The sequence below is a fragment of the Cucurbita pepo genome, chromosome LG03 (genome assembly GCF_002806865.2).
Source record: "Cucurbita pepo subsp. pepo cultivar mu-cu-16 chromosome LG03, ASM280686v2, whole genome shotgun sequence".
Taxonomy (NCBI): Eukaryota; Viridiplantae; Streptophyta; class Magnoliopsida; order Cucurbitales; family Cucurbitaceae; genus Cucurbita; species Cucurbita pepo.
The window spans coordinates 7,245,702-7,270,422 of record NC_036640.1 but is presented as its reverse complement, the minus strand read 5'-3'; the positions used below and the strand labels follow the sequence as shown (position 1 = coordinate 7,270,422).

Below are 24,721 nucleotides of genomic sequence, written 5' to 3'. Positions count from 1 at the left end.
ATGGCGCCTAAGAGAAGAAGAGATTATCTTGGGCCTGGCCCTAGGAGGGGCAGGAGAAGGGTCGAAGAGGACCCAAATTTCCCTTTCCTCGAGGTGGAGCAGCATCCACCTCTAGAGGAGAACCTAGAACTGACCTCGGATGAGGAACAGACACCGCCACCGACACCCGTGCCCAGGAGAGGCCAAAGGAAGGTCGAGCCTCAAGTTATTCTAGAGACTGCTTCTTCGGATCAGGTACCTGAAGAAGCTCCACTAGCGCCAGTATCGATTCTTGTGGTGCCTGCTCAATCAATGATGACCGTTTCAAGGGATGAGTTTCAGACTTTCATGAGAACCGCCATGGAAACTCAGGCACAGATGACTCAGTTAATGCAGACACTAGTGAGAAATCAAGCCACTGTGCAAGGTACGAGAATCCGGGTACGACTGTGGAGTCCCGTTATTTGAAGGACTTTTAGAGGTATAAACTGCCCACTTTTGACGGGGGTAAGATGGACCCGGTTGCAGCTGAGGTTTGGCTGGAGGCTGTAGAGACAACCTTTATATACATGAAATGTCCACCAAAATATCAAGTCCATTGTGGGACTTATATGCGAAGGGTGAAGCCCATTTTTTGTGGAAAGGTGCACAGAGGACCGTTACACCAGAGGGAGGTTATATTTCCTGGAATTAGTTCAAGGAAGCCTACCTGTATAAGTATTACCCAGTAGTTGCCCGACTCAAGTGTCAGACTGCATTCCTAGAACTGAAACAGGGGGACAGAACTGTTGAGGACTACGATCTTGAGTTTAATAAACTTGCAAGGTTCTGCCCTGAGTATGTCAGTAAGGAGAAGATGAAAATTGATCATTTTATCGCTGGTCTTCGGATAGAGCTTCAGGGTCAATGGAATATTACAAGCATCATAAGATTACTCTCTAGCCCTAAGAGTGGCAACGTTGATGCATATGCCACGGCAGATGGCAAAGCGAAATGTGCCGTTAGTGACCACTCAGAATACCTTAGGCCAACGAAGAAGGCCTAACAAAAATTCCTTTAGACCTGACAGACAGCCTCGAGGGCGATTTGAACGTCGAGATAGAGCCCAGAGCATAACAGACCTGAATGCCCTAACTATAAGAGATATCGCGAGAGAGAGTGTTTTGCTGGAATAGGAGGATGCTTTGGTTGTGGCAAGCCAGGCCATCGCGTAGCAGACTGTCCTCATATGAGAAACCATAAGGGAACCAGACCAGTGGGATAGAATCAGAGAGGCCGGGGAGCCACACAGCAGACTCGAGCTGTGGCCCATGCTATCACGACTAGGAAAGCAGAAGAGACTGACATAGTGGTGACAGGTACATTACCTATCTTTGATCACCTAGCGTTTACATTATTTGATTCTGGTGCTACCCACTCTTTTATTTCTAAGGTGTTTGTGAAATCTGCAAACTTAGAACTAGAACCCTTAGAGTTTCCCCCTTACTGTGTTTACACCAGCAAATAAATACCTGACTGTTACCCATAGAGTTAAAGGTGGTAGTGTGATAGTTGCAAGGCGAGAGCTTGTAGCATCCCTGATTGTTCTGTCTATGCAAGACTTCGATGTGATCTTAGGGATGGATTGGTTGGGCAAGAATCGTGTCCTCATCGATTACAAAGCAAGAAAGGTAACCTTTAGGCCCCTGATAGAAGAGGGGGCCATGCAAATGCAAACACAAGCAATCATTATTTAGGGACCTATCTCTAACATCATAGGGGTGGACTCCCGTCTCGGACAAAGAGAGTACATGAATTAATAAAGATGACATTCGAAGGAAAGTAATCGAGAGTATAGATGACTGAGAAAAGCTTAAAAAGAATTGAAAGTTACTACCTATATCAACGAGGTGCACTTTCCTTTTTGGTGGCTCAACTATAAGAACTCCGAATTCAACTGGAGCAATTTTATGTTGGGTGACCTTTTGAGAATTTTTGTAGCAGACACGTGATTGAGGACAAAACTTGTTAGAAGGACTCATATTGGTTTGTGTTGATAGTTTTTACCCTTAGAAGAGAGGAGTAAGTAACCTGACCATATCGTCACGGGAATGCTAGGGCCATTGAGTACCAAATTCAGATTTCGAATCTTGAGTATGAGTCGTTGCAATTAGAAGCTCGAAACCCGACCAAATAATAACATTAAAAACATCTTTAAAACGACACAACAAAAGACTAAATAAAATAAATAAGCATTTAAGTTAAAAACATCTTATTCTAGCCTAAGTCTAAGAAAATAAATACCACTATCCCATGCATGTGCCATGGTCTCGAGTTGCGATGCCGTCGTCAGGCGTAAAGGAATTCCTTGCCTTAACCTGAAAAATGTAGTAGCACATGGCTTGAGTATTTAAAGAAATACTCAGTAAGTGACCCCACTATTGGGGTTAAATGCAAGAACATGCGAATGCAATGACGGGACCTATCCTTTCAATCTATTTTCCTACGGCACTATCCTAACGGTAATTTGGACGTGTACTCTATACTCTACACACAGCCCATACATGCGAGTATGGGCTCACTAGTCAGTTCGCACACCGCTGGGCCACTTTCCTTGTCGGGCGAGCATACTCTGGGTGCTCCTTAGGCTGGACACCCGTTAGAACTAGTAACCGTCATGGCACCGCTATGCAAAACATAACGATCGTTGTCCTGCCATTGGATGTACGCGTCCGTACCCTAGTGATGGAATAGGGGTATCCCCTTAAATGCAGGAGCACACATAATGCATGAGGTCCCCAACATTTCTACTTTTGTCATGAATGAATATAACCCCGCTATCATCTTCCATGCTTAACATGACATTTCTCATTTTTCACTCTACGTGTCATGCATAATCCTAACGAGGTTACATTTCATTTCATTTATCGTGATATCATGTCATTCATAACATGTTGTATACATACAATTTAGAAAACATAACATAACGCTCCATGCTTTTAACATGTCATTTCATAATGTGCAATTCATTCAACAATTACCTCCATGGTCACACAAAATAATCTAAACATTACACCTCACATCACAATATATCGTATTGTAAACACTTCGTGGTCATATCATTCTCTAACTTATCATAGCTTTAACGTTCTTATACCTATCAAAGCCATAGTCTAACAGGAACGTATCCTAACGCTATCGTCATATCATCACAGGAACGTATCCTAACGCTATCGTTCTATCAATCTATCACAAACCTATCCCTTTCTACCCATATCCTAACCATATTCTTTCATTTATCTCTCCTATCCATAGCACTTCGGTATGTAATCTAACCTTATCGTTTCATGAATATATCTTACTCCTATCGTTACATTTCGTTTTCTGCATCCTTCTCGTATCCTATCTCAAAAGTATCCTTGAACACATTGTACCACAATTATTATCATACAATTCACATATTATAACATAACATAAACATAATATAAGCATATTGATTCACAGATAATTCACATATATCAGTATATATGACATGTGCAGAACCACAGGCACGTGTCAACATCAAATATAACCATGTCGATAGTAAGACCACTTACCTGGTTAGCTTAAGTTGTTGTCACGAATATATCCTTAATAAAAGTTTGATTCTGTTCTTTGAATCCAAGTCAACCTATGTGAGCCCATGACATCAGTTTCAAGTTTGAACTCTATAAAATTATTTCTCTAATTTACATTGGTCCATTGCTAAAAGTCTTGAAATGTTATATATCTATCATTATATTTTTATTAAAAAATTTATTTTCCATGGTTACCGTTGTATAAAAAAGATAGAGTTATTTCAAGCTATTTTGTGCTCTACTACAATGTGTATTTATCTTTTTCTCTATATTTAGTTTGTGGTTTTTAATTCCTAAATCTTCCTTTTTTTTTTCATATGTATTTGCTCGGTTGCCTTTTCATTTTTGTTGTCATGTATTTCAAATTTCTAGCCGATCTCCGTTTCAAAATCTTTCCTTATCTCAGTGTTTACAGGTCACAAATTTTCTTGACCATTCTATTTTTAATCTATTCATTTGGCTACTTATATAAAAATGAAGATTTAATATATTATACCTTATCGATCACATCTATCTTCGCCCAAATCTCAAGTGAATCTCAAGTGGGTAAAGGCCATTCTTATTAGTTTCCTCAAATATGAAAACGGTTGTTTTACTGTTTCTTTCTCGCTTAAGGATGAGAGTGAGGAAAGGTTGTTTTTCTTTTTTTTTTTGTTTATTTATTTATTTATTATTATTAGTTTAACTATTATTTTATAATTATTTTTGTTTGTTTATTTCTTTATTTCTTTATTTATTTATTATTTTATTTATTTATTTATTATTATTATTTGCTATTACACTCGCATGAACATCATCTATAACATAAACTTCGAAAAATGCTTAAAACAACTTTTATCTACAAAACACAACCATGGTCTTACGTGTTTAAATACGAAATACTGAAATTCCGAGAAAATAAGAGCAATACAAAATAATTTAAAACAATAAAATGCATTACAACCTATTCTAACCTAAACCTAGAAATTTAAAAATGAATCTACCCTATGCACGTGGTACAGTCTCTGCTCGTGATGCAGCCGTCCTCAATAAAAGTGCACCTTTCCTTGACATGAAAAATAATGTGGAACACGGCCTCAGTATTGCGAAGAATGCTAACTAAGTGGCCCCACTATAGGGGGCCATGAAAATGCAAATGCAAACACAAACAATCATTATGTAGGGACCTATCTCTATCACCATAGGGGTGACCTCTAGTCTCGGATAGAAAGAGTACATGAATGAATAGAGATGACATTCGAATGAAAGCACTCTAGAGTATAGATGACTGAGAAAAGGTTAAAAAGAATTGAAAGTTACTACCTATATCAACGAGGTGCACTTTCCTTTTTGGTGGCTAAACTATAAGAACTCCGAATTCAACTGGAGCAATTTTATGTTGGGTGACCTTTTGAAAATTATTGTAGCAAACATGTTATTGAGGACAAAACGTGTTAGAAGGTCTCATGTTGGTTTGTGTTGATAGTTTTTACTTTTAGAAGAGAGGAGTAAGTAACCTGTCCATATCGTCACGAGAATGCTAGGGCCATTGAGTACCAAATTCAGATTTCGAATCTTGGGTATGTGAAACGACCCAAATTTTCAACTTAATACGTACCATAAACATTGAATGCAGAAGACTTCATTTAAATTCCATCAAACATAATCTTTATCTTAAAACACAGCCATGAACTTACGTGTTTTGAAAATATCTTTCAAACGACACAACAAAAGACTAAATAAAATCAATAAGCGTTTAAGTTAAAAACATTCTATTCTAGCCTAAGTCTAAGAAAATAAATACCACTATCCCATGCATGTGTCATGGTCTCGAGTTGCGATGTCGTCGTCGGCCGTAAAGAAATTCCATGCCTTAACCTGGAATATGTAGTAGCACATGGCTTGAGTATTTAAAGAAATACTCAGTAATTGGCCCCACAACAGGGGGCCATGCAAATGCAAATGCAAACACAAACAATCATTATGTAGGAATCTATCTCTATCATCATAGGGTGGCCTCTAGTCTCGGACAAAAAGAGTACATGAATGAATAGAGATGACATTCGAATGAAAGCACTCCAGATTATAGATGACTGAGAAAAGGTTAAAAAGAATTGAAAGTTACTACCTATATCAACGAGGTGTACTTTCCTTTTTGGTGGCTCAACTATAAGAACTCCGAATTCAACTGGAGCAATTTTATGTTGGGTGACCTTTTGAGAATTTTTGTAGCAGACACGTGATTGAGGACAAAACTTGTTAGAAGGACTCATATTGGTTTGTGTTGATAGTTTTTACCCTTAGAAGAGAGGAGTAAGTAACCTAACCATATCGTCACGGGAATGCTAGGGCCATTGAGTACCAAATTCAGATTTCGAATCTTGGGTATGAGTCGTTGCAATTAGAAGCTCGAAACCCGACCAAATNCTTGGGTATGAGTCGTTGCAATTAGAAGCTCGAAACTCGACCAAATTATAACATTAAAAACATCTTTAAAACGACACAACAAAAGACTAAATAAAATAAATAAGCATTNCCACTACTGTAGACTTCAAATATACAAAATCTTAGGTCTAAAAAAACCCAACAACACTGGTTTTTGTGGGAGAGTCATGTTATTCCATTTTTCCCAAGGGTGTATAATTCAAACATCCCCCAAGGAATATTTTTCAAGTAAAATCTATCATCAAACGCTGCCCAAATGCAGTTTTTAAAGTCACACCGTGGAGAAAGCCAATACTAGTTCCCGGGTCAAAATCCTCAAATGAAGCATGTCCATTCAAACCATTAAAACGACACCAAACAAAGTCGTACGCCAAAAGTTCATTTTGAAGCTCCAGTTGAATTGAGCTTGCTTGTCCAAAACGCGTTCTCTCAAACCGTCATCTCTTGCCTTGCAATGAACATTTAAAACTAAGTTTGTTTGATAATTATAGATAGTCACTTGCCATTCACTCCCTGGTTCTTGCCCTTTCCTCCCTATAGCTTGAATCTTGGATCCTGCAAAACGTGTATTAATAATAATATGCTTGATTCCAAAGCAAACAATAAGATAAACAGTAGCCGGTTAGAAGCTTCAATTTTTCTTTAGATATTCGAGGCTCTTTTGTTGATGCATAGCCATTTGGGTTTTGATTCATTATACAACCAAAAAAAACTGTGTTGATGCATAGCCATTTGGGTAATTTAAGGTTAGAATCCATGCAAAAGTAACAATGCTAACCATGGTTTGAGTTTGGATATCCAAATGTGTTGCATAGTTATAAAACATCCATTCTTTTTTATTTGCTATTTTTGATTGAGATGAAAACTAAAAGTGGTGCTAATTTTAATTTAAAAAAAAATGATGGAAACCCAAAGAGACCATTGCATTTTCTATATTTTCTCCTTAATTAGCATAAATTATCTCAAGCACATAAAGGCAGTGTTATAAATGGTTCTCTTAACCATATTTATCATATTTTCTTCCATTGAACCCCAAGAAAAATAGATAAGAATTTCATCTTTTTTAGTTTGATTTGGGTTATATAGTTTTCGGGTAAAAAATCCATCTTTTTTTTTTCTCCGTCAAATATACATTTATTTTTAGGTTTTAATTTATTTTTGGTGTATAAACTTTCAAATTTATTTCATTTTTGTGCTTGATATTTTTTTATAATATAGAAATTATGATATTCAAGTTCACATCAATATCTTATAATTCCTTAACAAATTGAATATTTTGACATGAGTATTGTTATATAAAAAATTTCCATATAAAACGATTAGTAAACTTTTTATTAGAGTAATGTTGCAGCAAGCACGTCACAACTCTCACACAAAAGAAAGGATTTGATGTGAAGTAAGGCGAAGGTGATGGTTTTGTCTAAGAAGTCCATGGATGAATGAGCTCGTACACATTTGTTTGACCATTATACAAGGAAAAACCCTTCTTATCTGCACGCCAAATGCAGTGCCAATAGTTGCATCGTTCTTGAAGCCAAAGTTCATTCTCTGGCCAAAAAACCTCGAACGAAAGCTTCCCATAATTGCTGTTAAAGTTACACCAAAACAATGTCGTCTGCCACAAATTCTCTTTGAATTCCCAGCTGTATTCGTGTTTCAACTGAAGAATATGCTCTCCTAAATTGTGGGCACAAATTCAGATTGAAAAAGATGAAAAAAAAAATTAGAAGGATAAGAGTTGATACAATTCCATAGTCAAAAAGTTCAATTCAACACAAATTCTTTAATATCAATTTGTGTGTAGCTCAACTAGGCAAGACCACACATGCATGTGCAAAGAGGTTAAATATTCAAACACTCCACCCCACATATTTATTAACAAAAAGAAAAAACAAAACAAAAACAAAAATTAACCACAGACAAGGAGCTTATAGTTGGACTCTTAAAGATAAAAAAAAAAAATATATATATATATAGTTACTATAATTTTTCTGTAGTCAAACTCAAATATTTTATCAAAACTTGTATTTTTTTTTTACATAAATTGAGATAGAAAATGAACGTTCATCTAGAATTTTTAAGGTTGGATATTATACTTTTCAAATTTATGGAGTTTTGAAATTTCACCAAAAGACTAAATTAAATTAGCAAGAAACAATTTCATAAATTTAGATATACATAAAATAATATGGTCTTGTTGAATAGTTTGTCAAGGTGCAACATCTTTATTTACCTAAATCGTTGTTTTTCAACTTGCAATGGACCAATAGAGGTACGTCTTGATAATTAAGAATCGTCACTTTCCAATGCGTTCCCGGTGGCATGAGTGCAAAACAAGTGAAAACATTAGAAGTTGATGCAAAAGTAATCAACAAAATCATATAGAGATTATTCATAGCCTTTATTTTTTATTGACTTCCAATCTATTTGTGTTTGATTTTGGATCCTTTTGAACCATATATATATATATATATATATATATATATAATCATTGCGCTGCAACAAATATTCGTTTTTAACAACTTTTAAAGATAGATTTTTATGTTAAACTCGGTTGAAAGGAAAGTGGAAAAAACTGAATGGATATTGAGCTTGTTCGTTTGTTAGGTTACACTTTATTTAGCATAGCATCACACACAACCACCCAAAAACTTAGATTACGCTTTTTTTCTTCTCTCCAACGCCAATCATAAACTTCTCCCAACTCCTTTGCAATCGTCTCCTTCTCAAGTTCCTTCCATTTTTGTGCTCGAATTTATTAACAAAATCGAGACCTTAATATTCGTGTTGACGTCCGTATTTTATTCTTAGATGGCAACTTGGATATTTCATCGACATGCATGCACCTTTTTTTGTTAAAAAATTTCGGATAATTGATAACTCAAATGTGCAATTGTAACGACCCTCAATTTCCACATACTCAGAATCGCTACTAACGTCTCGTGCTCATCTATAATGCAGAAATATAACTCTTACTGTAACGACCCAAAATTTTCTACTTAATTTAAGGTCGCTACTGTACACGTACCATAAATATTGAATGCGGAGACTTCATTTAAATTCCATAAAACATAATCTTTATCTAAAAACACAGCCACAGACTTACGTGTTTTGAAAACATCTTTAAAACGACACAACAAAAGACTAAATAAAATAAATAAGCATTTAAGTTAAAAACATCCTATTCTAGCCTAAGTTTAAGAAAATAAATACCACTATCCCATGCATGTGTCATGGTCTCGAGTTGCGATGTCAGCCGTAAAGAAATTCCTTGCCTTAACCTGAAAAATGTAGTAGCACATGGCTTGAGTATTTAAAGAAATACTTAGTAAGTGGCCCCACTACAGGGGGCCATGCAAATGCAAACACAAACAATCATTATGTAGGGACCTATCTCTATCATCATACGGGTGGCCTCTAGTCTCGGACAAAAAGAGTACTTGAATGAATAGAGTGTTGGCTTTTTGGCCTTGATCTCACTTTAATTAATTTCAATCAATTAATTGATGTTTTGATGATAACAAACCCACTTTTTAATTATTAATTATTTTCAGTATTTTGAACTGTACACAGTATAAGGTCGGGAATAACAATTTCAACGACTTTTCAATTACTCAAATCAGAGCTAAAACGAAGAAATTACAGTCGAGACAACATACCCGACGTGATGATGTGGCAGCAAAATCAAAATGATGGACAAATCAAAATATATCAAAGTATGACATTTATGATTTTGGGAGAGTAACAAATGGTGGAGTTTTTCTTATTACTATATTTTTAAATAAAGTTATTTTTACAAAATATAAATTTGAATCTAACCGTTACTCACATCGATTTTTATTATTACTATATTATATTATTATATTATTATATTTTAAAATTTTGGTGGTTACTCACATAGTTTTTATTATTATTATATTATTATATTTATAATAAATTTTGAATTTCATTTGACCGTTACTCACATAACTTTTTATTATTATTATATTATATTACTATTATATTAAAATTTTGAAATAAATGAATTTAGAAAATTTTCTTATTTATCTACTTTTAATCTCCACCTTCCATTATTCCTAACACAATCCAATGGTCAATATTCAATCCTACATTTTGCCACTTTTCTCCTCTATATAAACTCATCTTCCCCACATTTTAAAATACACAACTTACATACATTCTTCAATCCTCATTTGTTCAAAGTCTCCATTGTTTGTTGCTCTCTCCAAGCTTACAAGTTTATTTCTTTTCATCTTATTCTTGAGAGGGATTATTATTGTATTGTGAGGAAATAGTTGTGAGTATCCCAAATTGTAAATCTACTCTTTGAGAGAGTTGTGGTGTGTTATTATCAAACTCAAATACTTGTATCGGTTTGATCCTGCGCCGTGGAAAGGATTGAGTTTGCTCTTGAACTCGTAAAAAGAGCGGTGTAGCGGTTTGGCTCAGATCCGTGGAAAGAGTCGAGAAAGTTCTTTATTCAAATTCCCAAGAGGCGCTTGGGGAGTGGAGTAGGTCGAGTTTGACCGAACCACTATAAAACTACGGTGTCATTTTCTCTGACTCTTTTCTATTTAATTTCAAAATTATTATTGTGATTTATTGCATGTTCTACTTGATTATTGTTTTGACTTGAATTACTTTGTTATAGTAATTATCATCTTTTACTTATTTGTAAAAAGTTTCATCATTAGAAAAATTAATCACGTTTAAACACTTTTATCGTTAAAACCCTATTCACCCCCCCTCTAGGGTTGCCATACCGATCCAACATAGAGATGACATTCGAATGAAAGCACTCTAGAGTATAGATGACTGAGAAAAGGTTAAAAAGAATTGAAAGTTACTACCTATATCAACGAGGTGCACTTTCCTTTTTGGTGGCTCAACTATAAGAACTCCGTATTCAACTGGAGCAATTTTATGTTGGGTGACCTTTTGAGAATTTTTGTAGCAGACACGTGATTGAGGAAAAAAAACGTGTTAGAAGGACTCATGTTTGTTTGTGTTGATAGTTTTTACTCTTAGAAGTGAGGAGTAAGTAACCTGACCATATCGTCACGGGAATGCTAGGGCCATTGAGTACCAAATTCAGATTTCGAATCTTGGGTATGTGTAACGACCCAAATTTTCTACTTAATTTAAGGTCGCTACGGTATACGTACCATAAACATTGAATGCGGAAGACTTCATGTAAATCATACAACAATAATTACAATATTTACAAGATTGTATCATTTTCTTGCATGATTTTAATATCAAGAGGTAAGTAGTCAGCTTGGACTTCCCTTAAGAAATGCTTATAGGAATCACTCAATTTTAACATGAACCTTGAGTTAAGTATGAACTAAGGAATTGTAGAAAAAAAAAAACACTAAGAATTGTGTGTTAATGGCCCAAATCGAATATTTTTCTCTAAAGTCAAGTAACTTTAAAATAACCCACTAAATGAACTCTGCTGTCTATGAAATTTTGAAGTAGATCATAACGGTGGTATGTTAAAGTCATATATGAAATTGGGTGGTAATTGAATATGGCTAAGTAGCCAAACCAAAAAATTGTGTAAAATGACTATAATCCTCCTACACTATGGCACATACTGTTCACAACTTTAATGACCTTTGAACGATTTGAAACTTTACGCGACCTTAAATCATGACTATTAAAGTACTACTTAACTTTCATGACTGTTGGAACACACTAAGGGCTTAAGCCATTGTTTAAGTAGGAAACTTACTATATTGCCCCTATGACCAATACTGAGAATTTTAAGCATATGATTACCACTGTTAAGACCTTCTTACAAAATAATCACGACGCGACATGGATTTAGGAATGCTTAAGGTTACCTTAGGCTATACATGTATTCCACATAGGGTATGACATGAGTTTCAAGTAAACCGAAGGTTATTAATGAACAATGCACCAATAGTATATACTAGGATCATTCAAGGTCATACCCTGCACACTCCACGCCCAATTCACATTCCCCTATCTCATCTACATCCAAGACACAACCACATCCAAGACCCTACAAGCTTCAATGGTTGAATGATTATGGGGAAGTACGGGTAACTCAACAAACTCTTGTTTCATTTACTATTGGAAAATATGTTGATGATGTTTTATGTGATGTTGTATCCATGCATGTTGGAGATTTACTACAAGGGGAGCAAATGATGTGATAAGAAATCACTACAAGGGGAATAAGATTCGGATTACCTTGTTGATCGAATATCTCAAGGCAAGAACATTGTTTGAGATTCGAATCACTCCACAAGCAAGATTGATCATGTCGAGCTTGAATGATTCTACATGCAATCTAAACTACATAGAATTGCAAAGAAACTTAGCCATTGGCTAAAGAAAAGCACAAATGCTTCTTTTTATATATTTTCCAAGTCTACCTTACAAATACAACATACATGGCTTTATATAGCCTCAAAAATGAAACTACTAAAGGTATTCCAAGAGTTGTAACATTCCTACTTTATGGCCATAATTAGCCATTATGTAAATGTAACCGAAATTAAATAACAAGTCTTAAAATACAATAACTCTAAATTACTCTAAATTGTAACCCACCCAAAATTTACAACAATCAAACTTCATTCTTCTTCAATGTAGCATGAATTGAAACATCTTTTGATAATTTTGACAACCTTTTCTTCACATCTTCATTGAAGTATATTGTATGATTGATGTCTCTTGGTTCATATCATTCTCCACTTCTTCAAGAGGATTCGTCCTCGAATCTATTTGTGAAACTTTGCTGCAAAAAATAAGATATGGAAATACAAAGGACCTCACAACAATCTCTCACGTGTATACACTCAAGGATTTTTTTAGGCCACTCTGTTTGCACTCATTTACACAAATTAAGCTATCATTCTCACCTCTCAAAATTTTAAATAGAGCAAAGATTGAATTTTGAACTCTGGGTCGATTAAAAACTAAAAAGATAAAAATAAATAAAAATCAAATTGAGAAGAAACGCAAAGGAAACATATATCCGATCTTGAGCCTGAAGCTCTGATACCAAATGATAAGATAAGGAATCAACTACAAGGGGAATAAGATTCGGATTACCTTGTTGATCGAATATCTCAAGGCAAGAACACTTGATTGAGATTCGAATCACTCCACAAGCAAGATCGATCATGTCTAGCTTGAATGACTCTTGTTGATCAAATATCTCAAACACTTGTTTGAGATTCGAATCACTCCACAAGCAAGATTGATCATGTCGAGCTTGAATGATTCTACATGCAATCTAAACTACATAGAATTGCAAAGAAACTTAGCCATTGGCTAAAGAAAAGCACAAATGCTTCTTTCTATATTTTCCAAGTCTACCTTACAAATACAACATACATGGCTTTATATAGCCTCAAAATGAAACTATTAAAGGCATTCCAAGAGTTGTAACATTCATACTTCAAGACCATAATTAGCCATTATGTAAATGTAACCTAAAGTAAATAAAATGTCTTAAAATACAATAACTCTAAATTACTCTAAATTGTAACCCACCCAAAATTTATAACAATCAAACTTCATTCTTCTTCAATGTGGCGTGAATTGTAACATCTTTTGATAATTTTGATAACCTTTTCTTCACATCTTCATTGAAGTATATTGTATGATTGATGTCTTTTGGTTCATATCAAGAACATAGATCAAGATCCAAGTTCTAAGGATAAGAACCAAGAACCAAGCACCACAGTACTAAGGCTCTTAGAGGATAGCAAACATTTTAGAACCCAAGGTCCGAGGTCCTCATGATAGATCATGATAAGAACCCTAAGTCAAGAACAAGAATTAGAGGGTCTAAGTACTTACCACAAGAACAAGAACAAGAAAAGAAAGAGTGTGTGGCAAGAACAAGAATAAGAAAAGAAAGAGTGTGGTACCGTAGCATATCAAGAACACGATTAAGAGCTTACCGTAGCATATCAAAGAAAGAGTGTGTCCATTCCTTATTTTGTGTTTTAACTATTGTGTTGTGTTGTGTTTTAAATACTTTTGCATGAACTTTATTTTGATATAAAATAAATATAATGTATGTTACGTTTTAAATTCCATTTGTTTTATTTTGTGAAATATTTACCCATCTTTTTGGAGTCATCGAGTCAGCCAGGTCCTTACAATAGGCATATCTCCTTAATATGTATGCATGAACGATTAAAATATAATTATGGTTTAGGTTATCAAATGGAATATCTTCCTAACTGCATGCGTGAATGAAACAAGTTAAGGTTACTGTGTTAAAGCTAGAGAGGTATTCACATTAATCGAAGACTAATAATTTGTTTGTACTTCTCCTTGAAAAAATTCAACATAACAATATCTCAAACTTTCAACTTCCTTCCATGTGTAACCAAAACAAAAGTGAGAAATTAGTAAGCTTGAAAGTTCAGACATTATTTATTCAAAGTATAATTTGTAAAAGTGCAATGCATTCCATTGCATCGGAAATGAAAAAAAATATATGAAATCAACAATAGCAATGACATACATGACGACTCCCAACATGCTTACAAAATCCTCCTTTCTCACATCCAGAAATGCAGTGAGTCCAACATTTGCCATCGGCTTGATCGTCTACTCCAGGCTTGCAAGCTCCCAAACTAGGATGGTTGTTACAACACAATTGAGTCTCTGCATTCAAACTCCCTGTAACTCTACTCGTTAATTTTTAATAAGAAAAAAATAACACTAAAAAATTATTTAATAAGAAAAGTTAGACCTGAATATAAAACGAGGAAGGTAATAAAGAAGCCGGTGAAAATTGCTCCTACTTTTGTCATTTCTCTTGATTGTGTTGTAAAAAATTGTTGAAATGTGTGATGGAGTTGCAAAGGAAGATGGTGGGTTTTNGAGTTTTTATTGTAAAATTTTGAGGATAAACTTTATGACAAACCCTATTACTACACAATCTATATCAAACTTTGAAAGGAAAATATGTAAATTATTTTTAAACCGATTTAAAGATTAATTTTTTACCATATAAATTTATTTATTTCTAACCACCTACATTTCACCGTATCAATATNATTGTAATTTATCCTTTTTTTTAATGTCCAAAAGCAGCATATACCTTACCATTTATCACGAGAAACAATATATTAATAAGAAATTTGACAATTTGAAATATTTCATACATAGGTTGTGTATTAGTATATCGACCACATTGAAATTAGAAAATGCAAACACATGCAAGTCTCCTCGTATGTGCACGGTCTTCTTCGTTGATCACAGTCAGCATTGACAATACTTAATGGGCAGCCAGCATGTCCTCCTCACCGTTTCTCATTACTTCACTATCATGACCAAAATTTTAAGCTCCTTGAAGCATGAATTGCAATGTAGTGTGATTTGGAACGGATAAAAATACAATAAATGTTTTTACTTTTTAAAACATGGAGAATTTGGGATAATTAGTCTATTACCTAAACCATACTTACGTAGTTATGTGGTATGTCATCCTCGGATGAGTTTAAGGAGAGGGGATTCCATCAGGTTGTCCACTTCCTTTTCCACACATAACTCTATTCCTACACCTAAAGAACTCCCTTGATAGTCATGTTAGGTCAATTGGTCGGTAAATGTCATGTATACGTAGGAAAATCTATGTCTATGAATGTCATACCCCAAATAAGTTAAGGCACCCACAAGAATTAAGGGATCTAAAGGAAAAGGCTAAAGGACCCAAGGAGAGTTTAAGGGATCTAAGAAAGTTATTTGAAAAGAAAAAATTATGATATGGTAAGAAAATGGAAAAGAATTTGATGCAGTTATTCTCGTGATGTTTCAAATTTTGATCCTTTTCCATAGTCTATTCTCTGTCATTCTTATTGTTAGAAATCACGATGTGTTTGGCCGTACATATTTAAATAATTGTCAATATTATTTTTACCGTTGTTACATCATATACCTATAAAAAAAACTATCGTACTCGAAAGTGCTTTAATCTCAAAATAACTCGGGTTCTCGTTCTAAGAGTTCTTTGTTAAGTCTTGAAGCACAACTAAGGAAACATTATTAACAACGTTGCCCTAATTCATATGAGTCAAACATTTATTTGCATGCATAAGTATTTCATAACCAACTTGTCACTTGGTATTCATAAAAACCTTGATTTCTTATAAAGTGTCCTGAGGGGTAGTTAAGTATTTTTCCTCTTGAGTCTTTTAAAGTCTTGAAAAAAATCTTAGAATTCTCATAGGGATATTTTGGACATTTACTACCCGAAATTTTGATTTAAATTCTCAACATATTCCGATGACCTTTTAACTTTGTATAATCCTTTTAAACCATGACATAAGGCTCCTCATCAAATTTTGTGCCATTTAGAGGCCACTTTCTTCATAAGCGAGCAGTACATAATTACAGGGGCATTTTAGCCATTATACACCTACCATCCATTGCCAAGAAGATTCAAAAAACAATCACGGTGTCAACAACAGAATTCGAACCGAAAGCTCAATTAATTTCAAACCTCTTGCATTAGTCACTCAAACACATTTACATTTGTTAGAAAAAATTATTTTTAATTTCATAAATTATGTAAAAGTCAAATGGTCAATTTGACTTATTCTTTTGCGGAGATTAAAAGGGATCGAGAATAAATCCCATCCACAAACGTCTTTTTTCGGGAGACTATAAATACCATAGTATGTTATGTAAAATTCAGATTCGTGGATGAATGTAATTCAGTTCTCAAATTGAGATGTTTCCCTTAGAAATCCGAGCATCATATTTGCCATTTCTAAGTTTCAAGCAATTCTTGTGATAGAATTGCACCCGAGCCATTCAATCAAGGCTTGAGATATTTCTAATTCTAGTCGTGGTTTCAAGCAATTCTTGTGGTAGAATTGCACCCGAGCCATTCAATCAAGCCTTGAGAAAGTTAGATTGTGGAGTGACTCAATTTAGAACAAGGTTCCAAATCTTGTTTCTACATCTTCAATCGTAAGAGGTAATCTAATTCTAGTTTTATCTCTAGGTTGATCCAAATTTCAAATAAGGAGGTGTTGATTACTTTGATTCAAGGGTTCTTGCTAAAACAAAAGTTTGGATCGTTGGGCTGAGAATTAGGGTTGCCTTATCAATTTGGTATCAGAGCCTAGGTTTACATCTTTGTGGCTGACTCTAGATTTGATTTTATCTTTTATTTCTCCTATTGTTTATTTTTTTCTTTAAATCTGTCCATTTATTTTCTTGCTGTCATTTCCGCCATTATTCATCAACTTTTCACTTTGTTCTCATTTTCTTCCTAATGATCACGTTTAGATCTTGAAAAAAAAAATCTTATCATTTTTGATCTTACGATTGTGATTACAAACGATCTTTATCAATTTTTTTTTAGATCATTTGCATGTTTATTTGAGATCAAATAAACTTCGATTCACATCTTTTTCTTAATTCATCTAAATCTAGAACCGTTGTGTTTAGATAATTTCTAAATTTCCCGAATTCTGGAAAAAGAGAGTTAGATCGTTCTTAAAATCTTCACCTCGTTTCTTTTTTGAATTTTTTATTTTATTTTTCAGTGTGCACTTCTATACCAAAATATATGTGTCTCTTATTTGTTTGTTCACTTCTGGTTTTATTTTGTTGCTATTTCATAATTAACTTATCTTGATTGCCTTCAATAGCTTGCTACTATCGGAATTGCTTTATATATTAGCCTACCTTGATCATAATTTAGTTACTTTCCCAAACAGCCTACCTTTGTGTGTATAAACATGAGTGTCCCTGAGTGTAAAATCAGTGAGTTGAGTGTCTGAGGTCCTAAACATATTTCACTACTGTTTGTACAATCATGAACCAAGACGAGGAAAATGGAAGGGAGATCAATGATCTAGTTGAAGAAGTCCAGAAGAATGAGGAGGAACTGGAAGATAGGATTCATTTGGCACTTATAACAAGAAGACTTGTTAAAACTCAAGTTACGGAGAATGATGTTGATGATCAAAGAGATAACTTGTTCCACACGCGGTGTTTCGTCAAGGGGACTGCTTGTGGTCTTGTCATTGATAGTGGAAGTTGGACCAATGTTGTAAGTACCATGTTGATCAAAAGGTTACAAATTCCAACCAAAGATCATCCTAAACCTTACAAGCTCCAATGCCTCAATGATAGTGGAACAATGAAGGTAGTTTCCCAAGCTTTANCGGAATTGCTTTATATATTAGCCTACCTTGATCATAATTTAGTTACTTTCCCAAACAGCCTACCTTTGTGTGTATAAACATGAGTGTCCCTGAGTGTAAAATCAGTGAGTTGAGTGTCTGAGGTCCTAAACATATTTCACTACTGTTTGTACAATCATGAACCAAGACGAGGAAAATGGAAGGGAGATCAATGATCTAGTTGAAGAAGTCCAGAAGAATGAGGAGGAACTGGAAGATGGGATTCATTTGGCACTTATAACAAGAAGACTTGTTAAAACTCAAGTTACGGAGAATGATGTTGATGATCAAAGAGACAACTTGTTCCACATGCGGTGTTTCGTCAAGGGGACTGCTTGTAGTCTTGTCATTGATAGTGGAAGTTGGACCAATGTTGTAAGTACCATGTTGATCAAAAGGTTACAAATTCCAACCAAAGATCATCCTAAACCTTACAAGCTCCAATGCCTCAATGATAGTGGAACAATGAAGGTAGTTTCCCAAGCTTTAATATCTTTTACTTTGGGAAAATATAAAGACGAAGTTCTTTGTGATGCATTACCAATGCAGGCTGGAGATATATTACTTGGCCGACCATGGCAATTTGACAGGAGAGTTATGTATAATGGCTATTTGAATAGGTATTCTTTTGTAAAAGTTGGTAGAAAAACCACTCTTGTACCTTTGCAAGCTGGAGATATATTGCTTGGCCGACCCTGGCAATTTGATGGGAGGATTATGTATGATGGCTATTTGAATAGATATTCTTTTGTAAAAGATGGTAGAAAAACCACTCTTGTACCTTTGAGTTCTGCAAATGTATTTGCTGATCAATTAAAATTGGAGGAAAGAAAGAAAGAGTTTGAGGAAAAAGAGTTAAAAAACAAGATGAGTGAAAAATCAAAGAGAAAAAGAGAAAATGAAAAAAGAGATGAAATTCAAGAAAAAAGGAAGAGAGAGAGTTATTTGGCTGCAGTTGGAGAGGTGAGAAGGTTTTCACAAAAATCCATCTTTGTACTTATGTACAATGGAGGATTTTGGTCTCTAACTATCACAACTTGGCTTTGCCTAGTGTTTTTCAATCTCTTTTACTGGAATTTGAAGACATGTTTCAAGATAAAGAAATACCTCCCATTAGAGGTACTGAACATAAAATAGACTTCATTCCAAGGACTGTCATTCCTTATAAGCCGACTTATCGAGTTAATCCAACCGAGACAAAAGAAATTCAAAGGCAAGTGGAGCAACTCATGGAGAAGGGCTATGTACGAGAAAGTTTGAGCCCATGTTCTATATGAGACTTATTGGAGCCAAAGAAAGATGAAACTTGGCACATATGCATGGATAATAAAGTCATCAACAAAATCACGGTAAAGTATCGACATCCTATTCCTAGATTAGACGATATGCTAATTTATTCCATGATTCGTGTCTATTTATAAGAATTATTTTGAAATCTGGATATCATCAAATTAGAATGCACGTAGGAGATGAATGGAAAACAACTTTCAATATTAAGTTTGGATTGTATGAATTGCTTGTTATGTTTTTTAGATTAACTAATGCTCCTAGTACATCTATGCGCTTAATATATAATGTTTTGAGAAAATATATGAGAAAACATGTTGTTGTTTATATTGATGATATTATAATTTATTTGAAGATTTTGCTTGAGCATGTGGAGCATGTTAAATTAGTTTTGATTACAAGTAGAAAAGACAAATTTAATTTTAATAAGGGTAGTTTTTGCATGGAAAAAGTTCACTCTATTGGCTTCTTAGTTGGTAAAAGTAGAGTAGCTTTAGATAGAAACAAAGTTAAATTCATAATGGATTTGCCAACACCAAAAAGTGCACGTAAATTTCGGAGTTTTCATGAGTTAGCTAACCTCTATAAGAGATTTATAAATGATTTTAGAACCATAACTGAACTACGGAACGACTTAGTGAAAAAGAATGTTGTTTTTAAATGGGGAGAAATGTAAGAGAATGCATCCAATTTTCTTTGGAAGAAATTAAGCAATCCATTATTTGTTTTGAGTAGCTTTGATAAAACTATTGAAATTGAATGTGATGTATGTGGTTTGGGCATAAGTGTTGTTTTAATTCAAGAACGAAAGCACTTAATATATTTTAGTGAAAAACTATATGGGCCAATATTGAAATATACTACCTATGATAAAGAATTATTTGCTTTAGTTCATATATTGCATGTGTGGCAACACTACTTATGGCCTAGAGAATTTGTGATCCATTTTGATCATGAAAGCTTGAAGTATGTGAAGGGACAAAGCAACCTGAATCGTAGACATGCAAAGTGGGTGGAATTTATTGGAACATTTTCGTATGTCATCAAATATAAGCAAGGTAATGATAATATGGTAGCTGATGTGTTATCTAAAAGGTACGATCTCTTTACTTCTCTTAGTGCAAAAATTCTTGGACTTGAGCATATTACCGAACTATATAGAGATGTCCAAGATTCCAGAACTATTTATACATCTTGTCTTGCAAAAAAAGCTATGGATGATTATTATTTGTTTCATAAATTTTTTATGCTTTGTATTCCTAGATGCTCTATAAAAGATTTGCTTTTGAGAGAAGCACATGGTGGTGCCTTAATGGGACATCTCAGGATTAATACAGCTTATAAGATGTTGCATAAACACTTCTTTTGGTCAAAAATGAAGCATGATGTCCATAAGTTTTGTAGCAAATGTTTTAAAGAAAAGAAACTAAATCTAGATCACAACCAAATGGATTTTATACTCCTTTGAATGTACCTAACAAACCTTGGACTAATATATCTATAAAATTGTTCTTGGTTTACTACACACTAAAAAGGATAAACATTGTATTTTTGTTGTGGCAGATATATTTATTAAAATGAGTCGAATGGATGATGCAAAGCATGCTGCTGTACTTATTCTTTAAGAAAGTAGTTTATGGATTTAATACTTCATTTGCTTCCTGTTCCTTTTAATTTCTTTCTAATATTTTATTGTAATTTTGTTGTGGCAGATATATTTATTAAAATATGCCGACTTATTCTTTAAGAAACATGCAGATTTGATCAAAACAAGATGATGATAATTTTTCAAATAAGAAGATGATGATTTTTTTTATTCGAGGACGAATCCTTTTGAAGAGGGGGAAGATGATAAGAATCACTGTGTTCCAAATGGACCTATTGCCAAGAAAATTCAAAAAATGTCATGAAAATTCACAAAATATGTCAACAACAGAATTCGAACTTTGAACCTACGCGAGAGATCAATTACGAAAATGCTCATGGAGATTTTTAAGGTATTTCAAGGTCCAAACACTTTTTAAATGACTTAAGGATTCATGATTGACCTACTTATAAGGACATAAACATTTACTTAAGATTTTAACATGTTTGGAAGAAGTTAGATCCTAAACTAAAGAAATGGAGTAAATAACCAAAATGGTGAGAAGTTTTGAAGACCCTCAGAATTCCTCCTCAATGTTATAAGAAACATAAGTATGACTCTAAGAAGGATTTTACAAGATCTTAAAGGTTCTAGAACATATTAGGGATATAAACTAAGGCTTATGGAAAAAAACAAGACTACCCATAATGACCTCCCAACAAAGAATCATGATCCTTCTACAACCCTTATGAGCTTCGATACTTGATAGGGATTAACAAGGGAAGTGAAGGCTTATGTCCCAAGAAATTACTCTACGAATTAGAACTAGAAAAAAAGTATGACATAAGCCTTAATTCCACTAAGACAATAAGAATGTTGATTCCAAGAAAGAATAAAGGACCAAGGTCCTCTAATGGTACAACATGCTCGTGACTTAGACCACATCGTTTGTAACATAATAAGTTTTGATGCATGTTTTAGATTACGTTTTTTGGAACGCATGAAGCCTTGGGTGTAGGTGTTCAGACTATGCCGCTTGGAATGTATGAAACCTTGGGAATATGTTTCCAAATTGCATAGCTTGGAACGTAAGAAGCCTTGGATGAAAGTTTCAGACTAGGCTGCTTGGAACGTATGAAGCCTTAGGCATAGCTATTCAGACTATGTCGCTTGGAACATAAAAAGCATTGGGCATAGGTTTTAGACTGCGTCACTTGGAACCTAAGAAAAATTTGATGCAGGTCTAAGACTACACCACTTGGAACGTAAGAAGTCTTGGGTATAGGTTTCAGTCTGTATCACAGGGAGCTCATGAAGCCCTAATGCAGATTCAAGCTATGTCGCGTGGAATGCAAGAAGCCTTGGACGAAGGTTTAGACTATGTTGCTTGAAAGACATGAATCCTTGGATAGGTTGTCAAGTTCATGCCTTTTACACTTAAATATTTGGAGGAGTGTCTTTGGGAACAGAAAAAAGAAGAACAAAGAACAAGGAACAAGATTAAGGACAATGACAAGAACTAGGAACCAAGTGTTAAAGATGGTCATAATAGACCAGTTGTACAGTGCAGCAAGTTGAAGAACATCATGAAGTTGGTTTTGCTTATTTTTTTTTTAGTGTTGTCTCTTTCTTGTATGAGTGTGTCTGACAAGCACAACAATTTAGTTCTATTACCCCAACAACATATCCGACTACCTTTGAAGAAGCTGTTCAAAGTTCAAAAATGGAGAAATGCAACGGACTTGGAGATAGAAGTCATCGAACGAAATGAGACTTGGGAGTTTACAAATTTGCCTAAAGGAATGAAGAAGATTGGAGTAAAGTGGGTTTTCAAAACCAAACAAAACGAAAATGGCGAAGTTGACAAGTATAAGGCTAGGTTGGTAGCTAAAGGTTATGCACAACAACATGGTATAGACTATACCGAGGTGTTTGCACCTTTGGCTAGGTGGGATACTATTCGAATGACAGTTGCTTTGGCAGCTCGAAATAGTTGGAACGTGTATCAGCTTGACGTAAAAAGTGCTTCTTATATGGAGAGTTAAAAGAAGCCGTCTTTGTTGAGCAACCACAAGGTTATGAGAAAAAAGGTGAAGAAGACAAAGCATACAAATTGAAGAAGGCATTATATGACCTTAAACAAGCCCCACGTGCATGGTACAGTCGAATTGAAGCACATTTTTTCAAAGAAGGATTTGAGAGGTGCAACTGCGACCATACTTTATTCATACAAACAAGAGATGGAGGTAAAATTTTGATTGTTAGTCTATGTGTTGACGTTCTAATTTTTACTGGTAATGATGAGAGCATGTTTGTTAAGTTCAAGAATTCTATGAAACCTGAATTTGAAATGACTGATTTTGGAAAAATGAAATATTTTTTCGGTGTAAAGATTTTACAAAATTCTGAAGGCATTTATATTAGTTAAAGAAAGTATGCAAAAGAAGTTCTAGATGGAAAAAAGTAAGTGTGAAAAACCCTATTGTTCCTCGGGTTAGACGGATAAAGGATGAAAAAGGAGCAAAGATCAATGCTACCATGTATAAACAATTGATTGGAAGCCTTATGTATCTAACTGCAACAAGGCCGAATTTAATGTATGTAGTGTCTCTAATGAGCAGATTTAAAGCAAGTCCAACAGAGTTGCATTTGCAAGCTACAAAAAGAGTGTTGAGATACTTAAAAGGTACTATAGATTTGGGAATCCTTTATCGAAAAATGGGTAATGAAGAGTTGATAGCATAACAGACAGTGATTATGCAGGAGATATAGGTGATAGGAAAAGCACTTCTAGCTATGTGTTCTTACTCAGTGATGAAGGTGTGTCTTGGTCCTCAAAAAGACAACTTATGTTACGTTGTCCGCTACTGAAGCAGAATTTGTGGCAGCCGCGTCTTGTGCTTGTCAAGGGGTGTGGATGAGGAGAGTTTTGGAAAAACTTGGTCATTTTCAAGACAAGTGTATCACTATGTTATGTGATAACAGTTCCACTATTAAGCTATCGAAGAATCTAATCAGGCATTGATGTAGCAAACACATTGATGTGAGGTTTCATTTCTTGCGTGATTTGACTAGAGATGGAGTTATTGAGCTGAAGCATTGTGTCACACAAGGACAAGGTGCAAATATTATGACAAAACCACCGAAGCTGAATGCATTCATAAAACTACGTGAGTCAATGGGTATGTGTGGAGTACCACGAGTAAACTGAAAGCATCCCTCCAATCAGTTTAGGGGAGAAATTGTTAAAGATGATCATACTATACCTGTTCTCTAGGGATGAAATGGCTACAATTTCTTTAGGATCACTGGAAGGTTAGAACCACCATGTTAATTAGTGGGTGGTTGTTTATTCTATTTTTAGAGTTGGCTAATTTTATCTTCCTAAATTTGTTAGTGTGCAAGGCTATAAAATCAAACCAAGTTGATTTGTACGACAAAGTAATTGACTTTAGAGCTTTAGTTTGTGTGTTTACAACACAAACGAAGGATATGGATCAAGATCCAAGATCGAGAGACTATCGATAAAATAGTTTTTTCTCGATCCTTTTCTCACGTTTTCTTGGACGAAATCAATGGTGCATTGATATCGCATTGATGACTTTGCCTTTGGTTTCTTCTACTTTTTTCTTGTTTAGTTTCTGATTCTGTTT

At 34.6% G+C, this 24,721-nt stretch overlaps 1 protein-coding gene across 1 annotated transcript; it reads left to right on the top strand.

Annotated features, from left to right (window-relative positions):
* On the top strand, positions 1-23,113 carry LOC111789775. The gene is made up of 4 exons (XM_023670455.1): positions 1-420; positions 755-979; positions 22,373-22,439; positions 22,686-23,113. The coding sequence occupies exons 1-4, from the start codon at positions 1-3 to the stop codon at positions 23,111-23,113; spliced, it is 1,140 nt and encodes a 379-aa protein (XP_023526223.1).
* Positions 23,114-24,721: the final 1,608 nt, after the last annotated feature.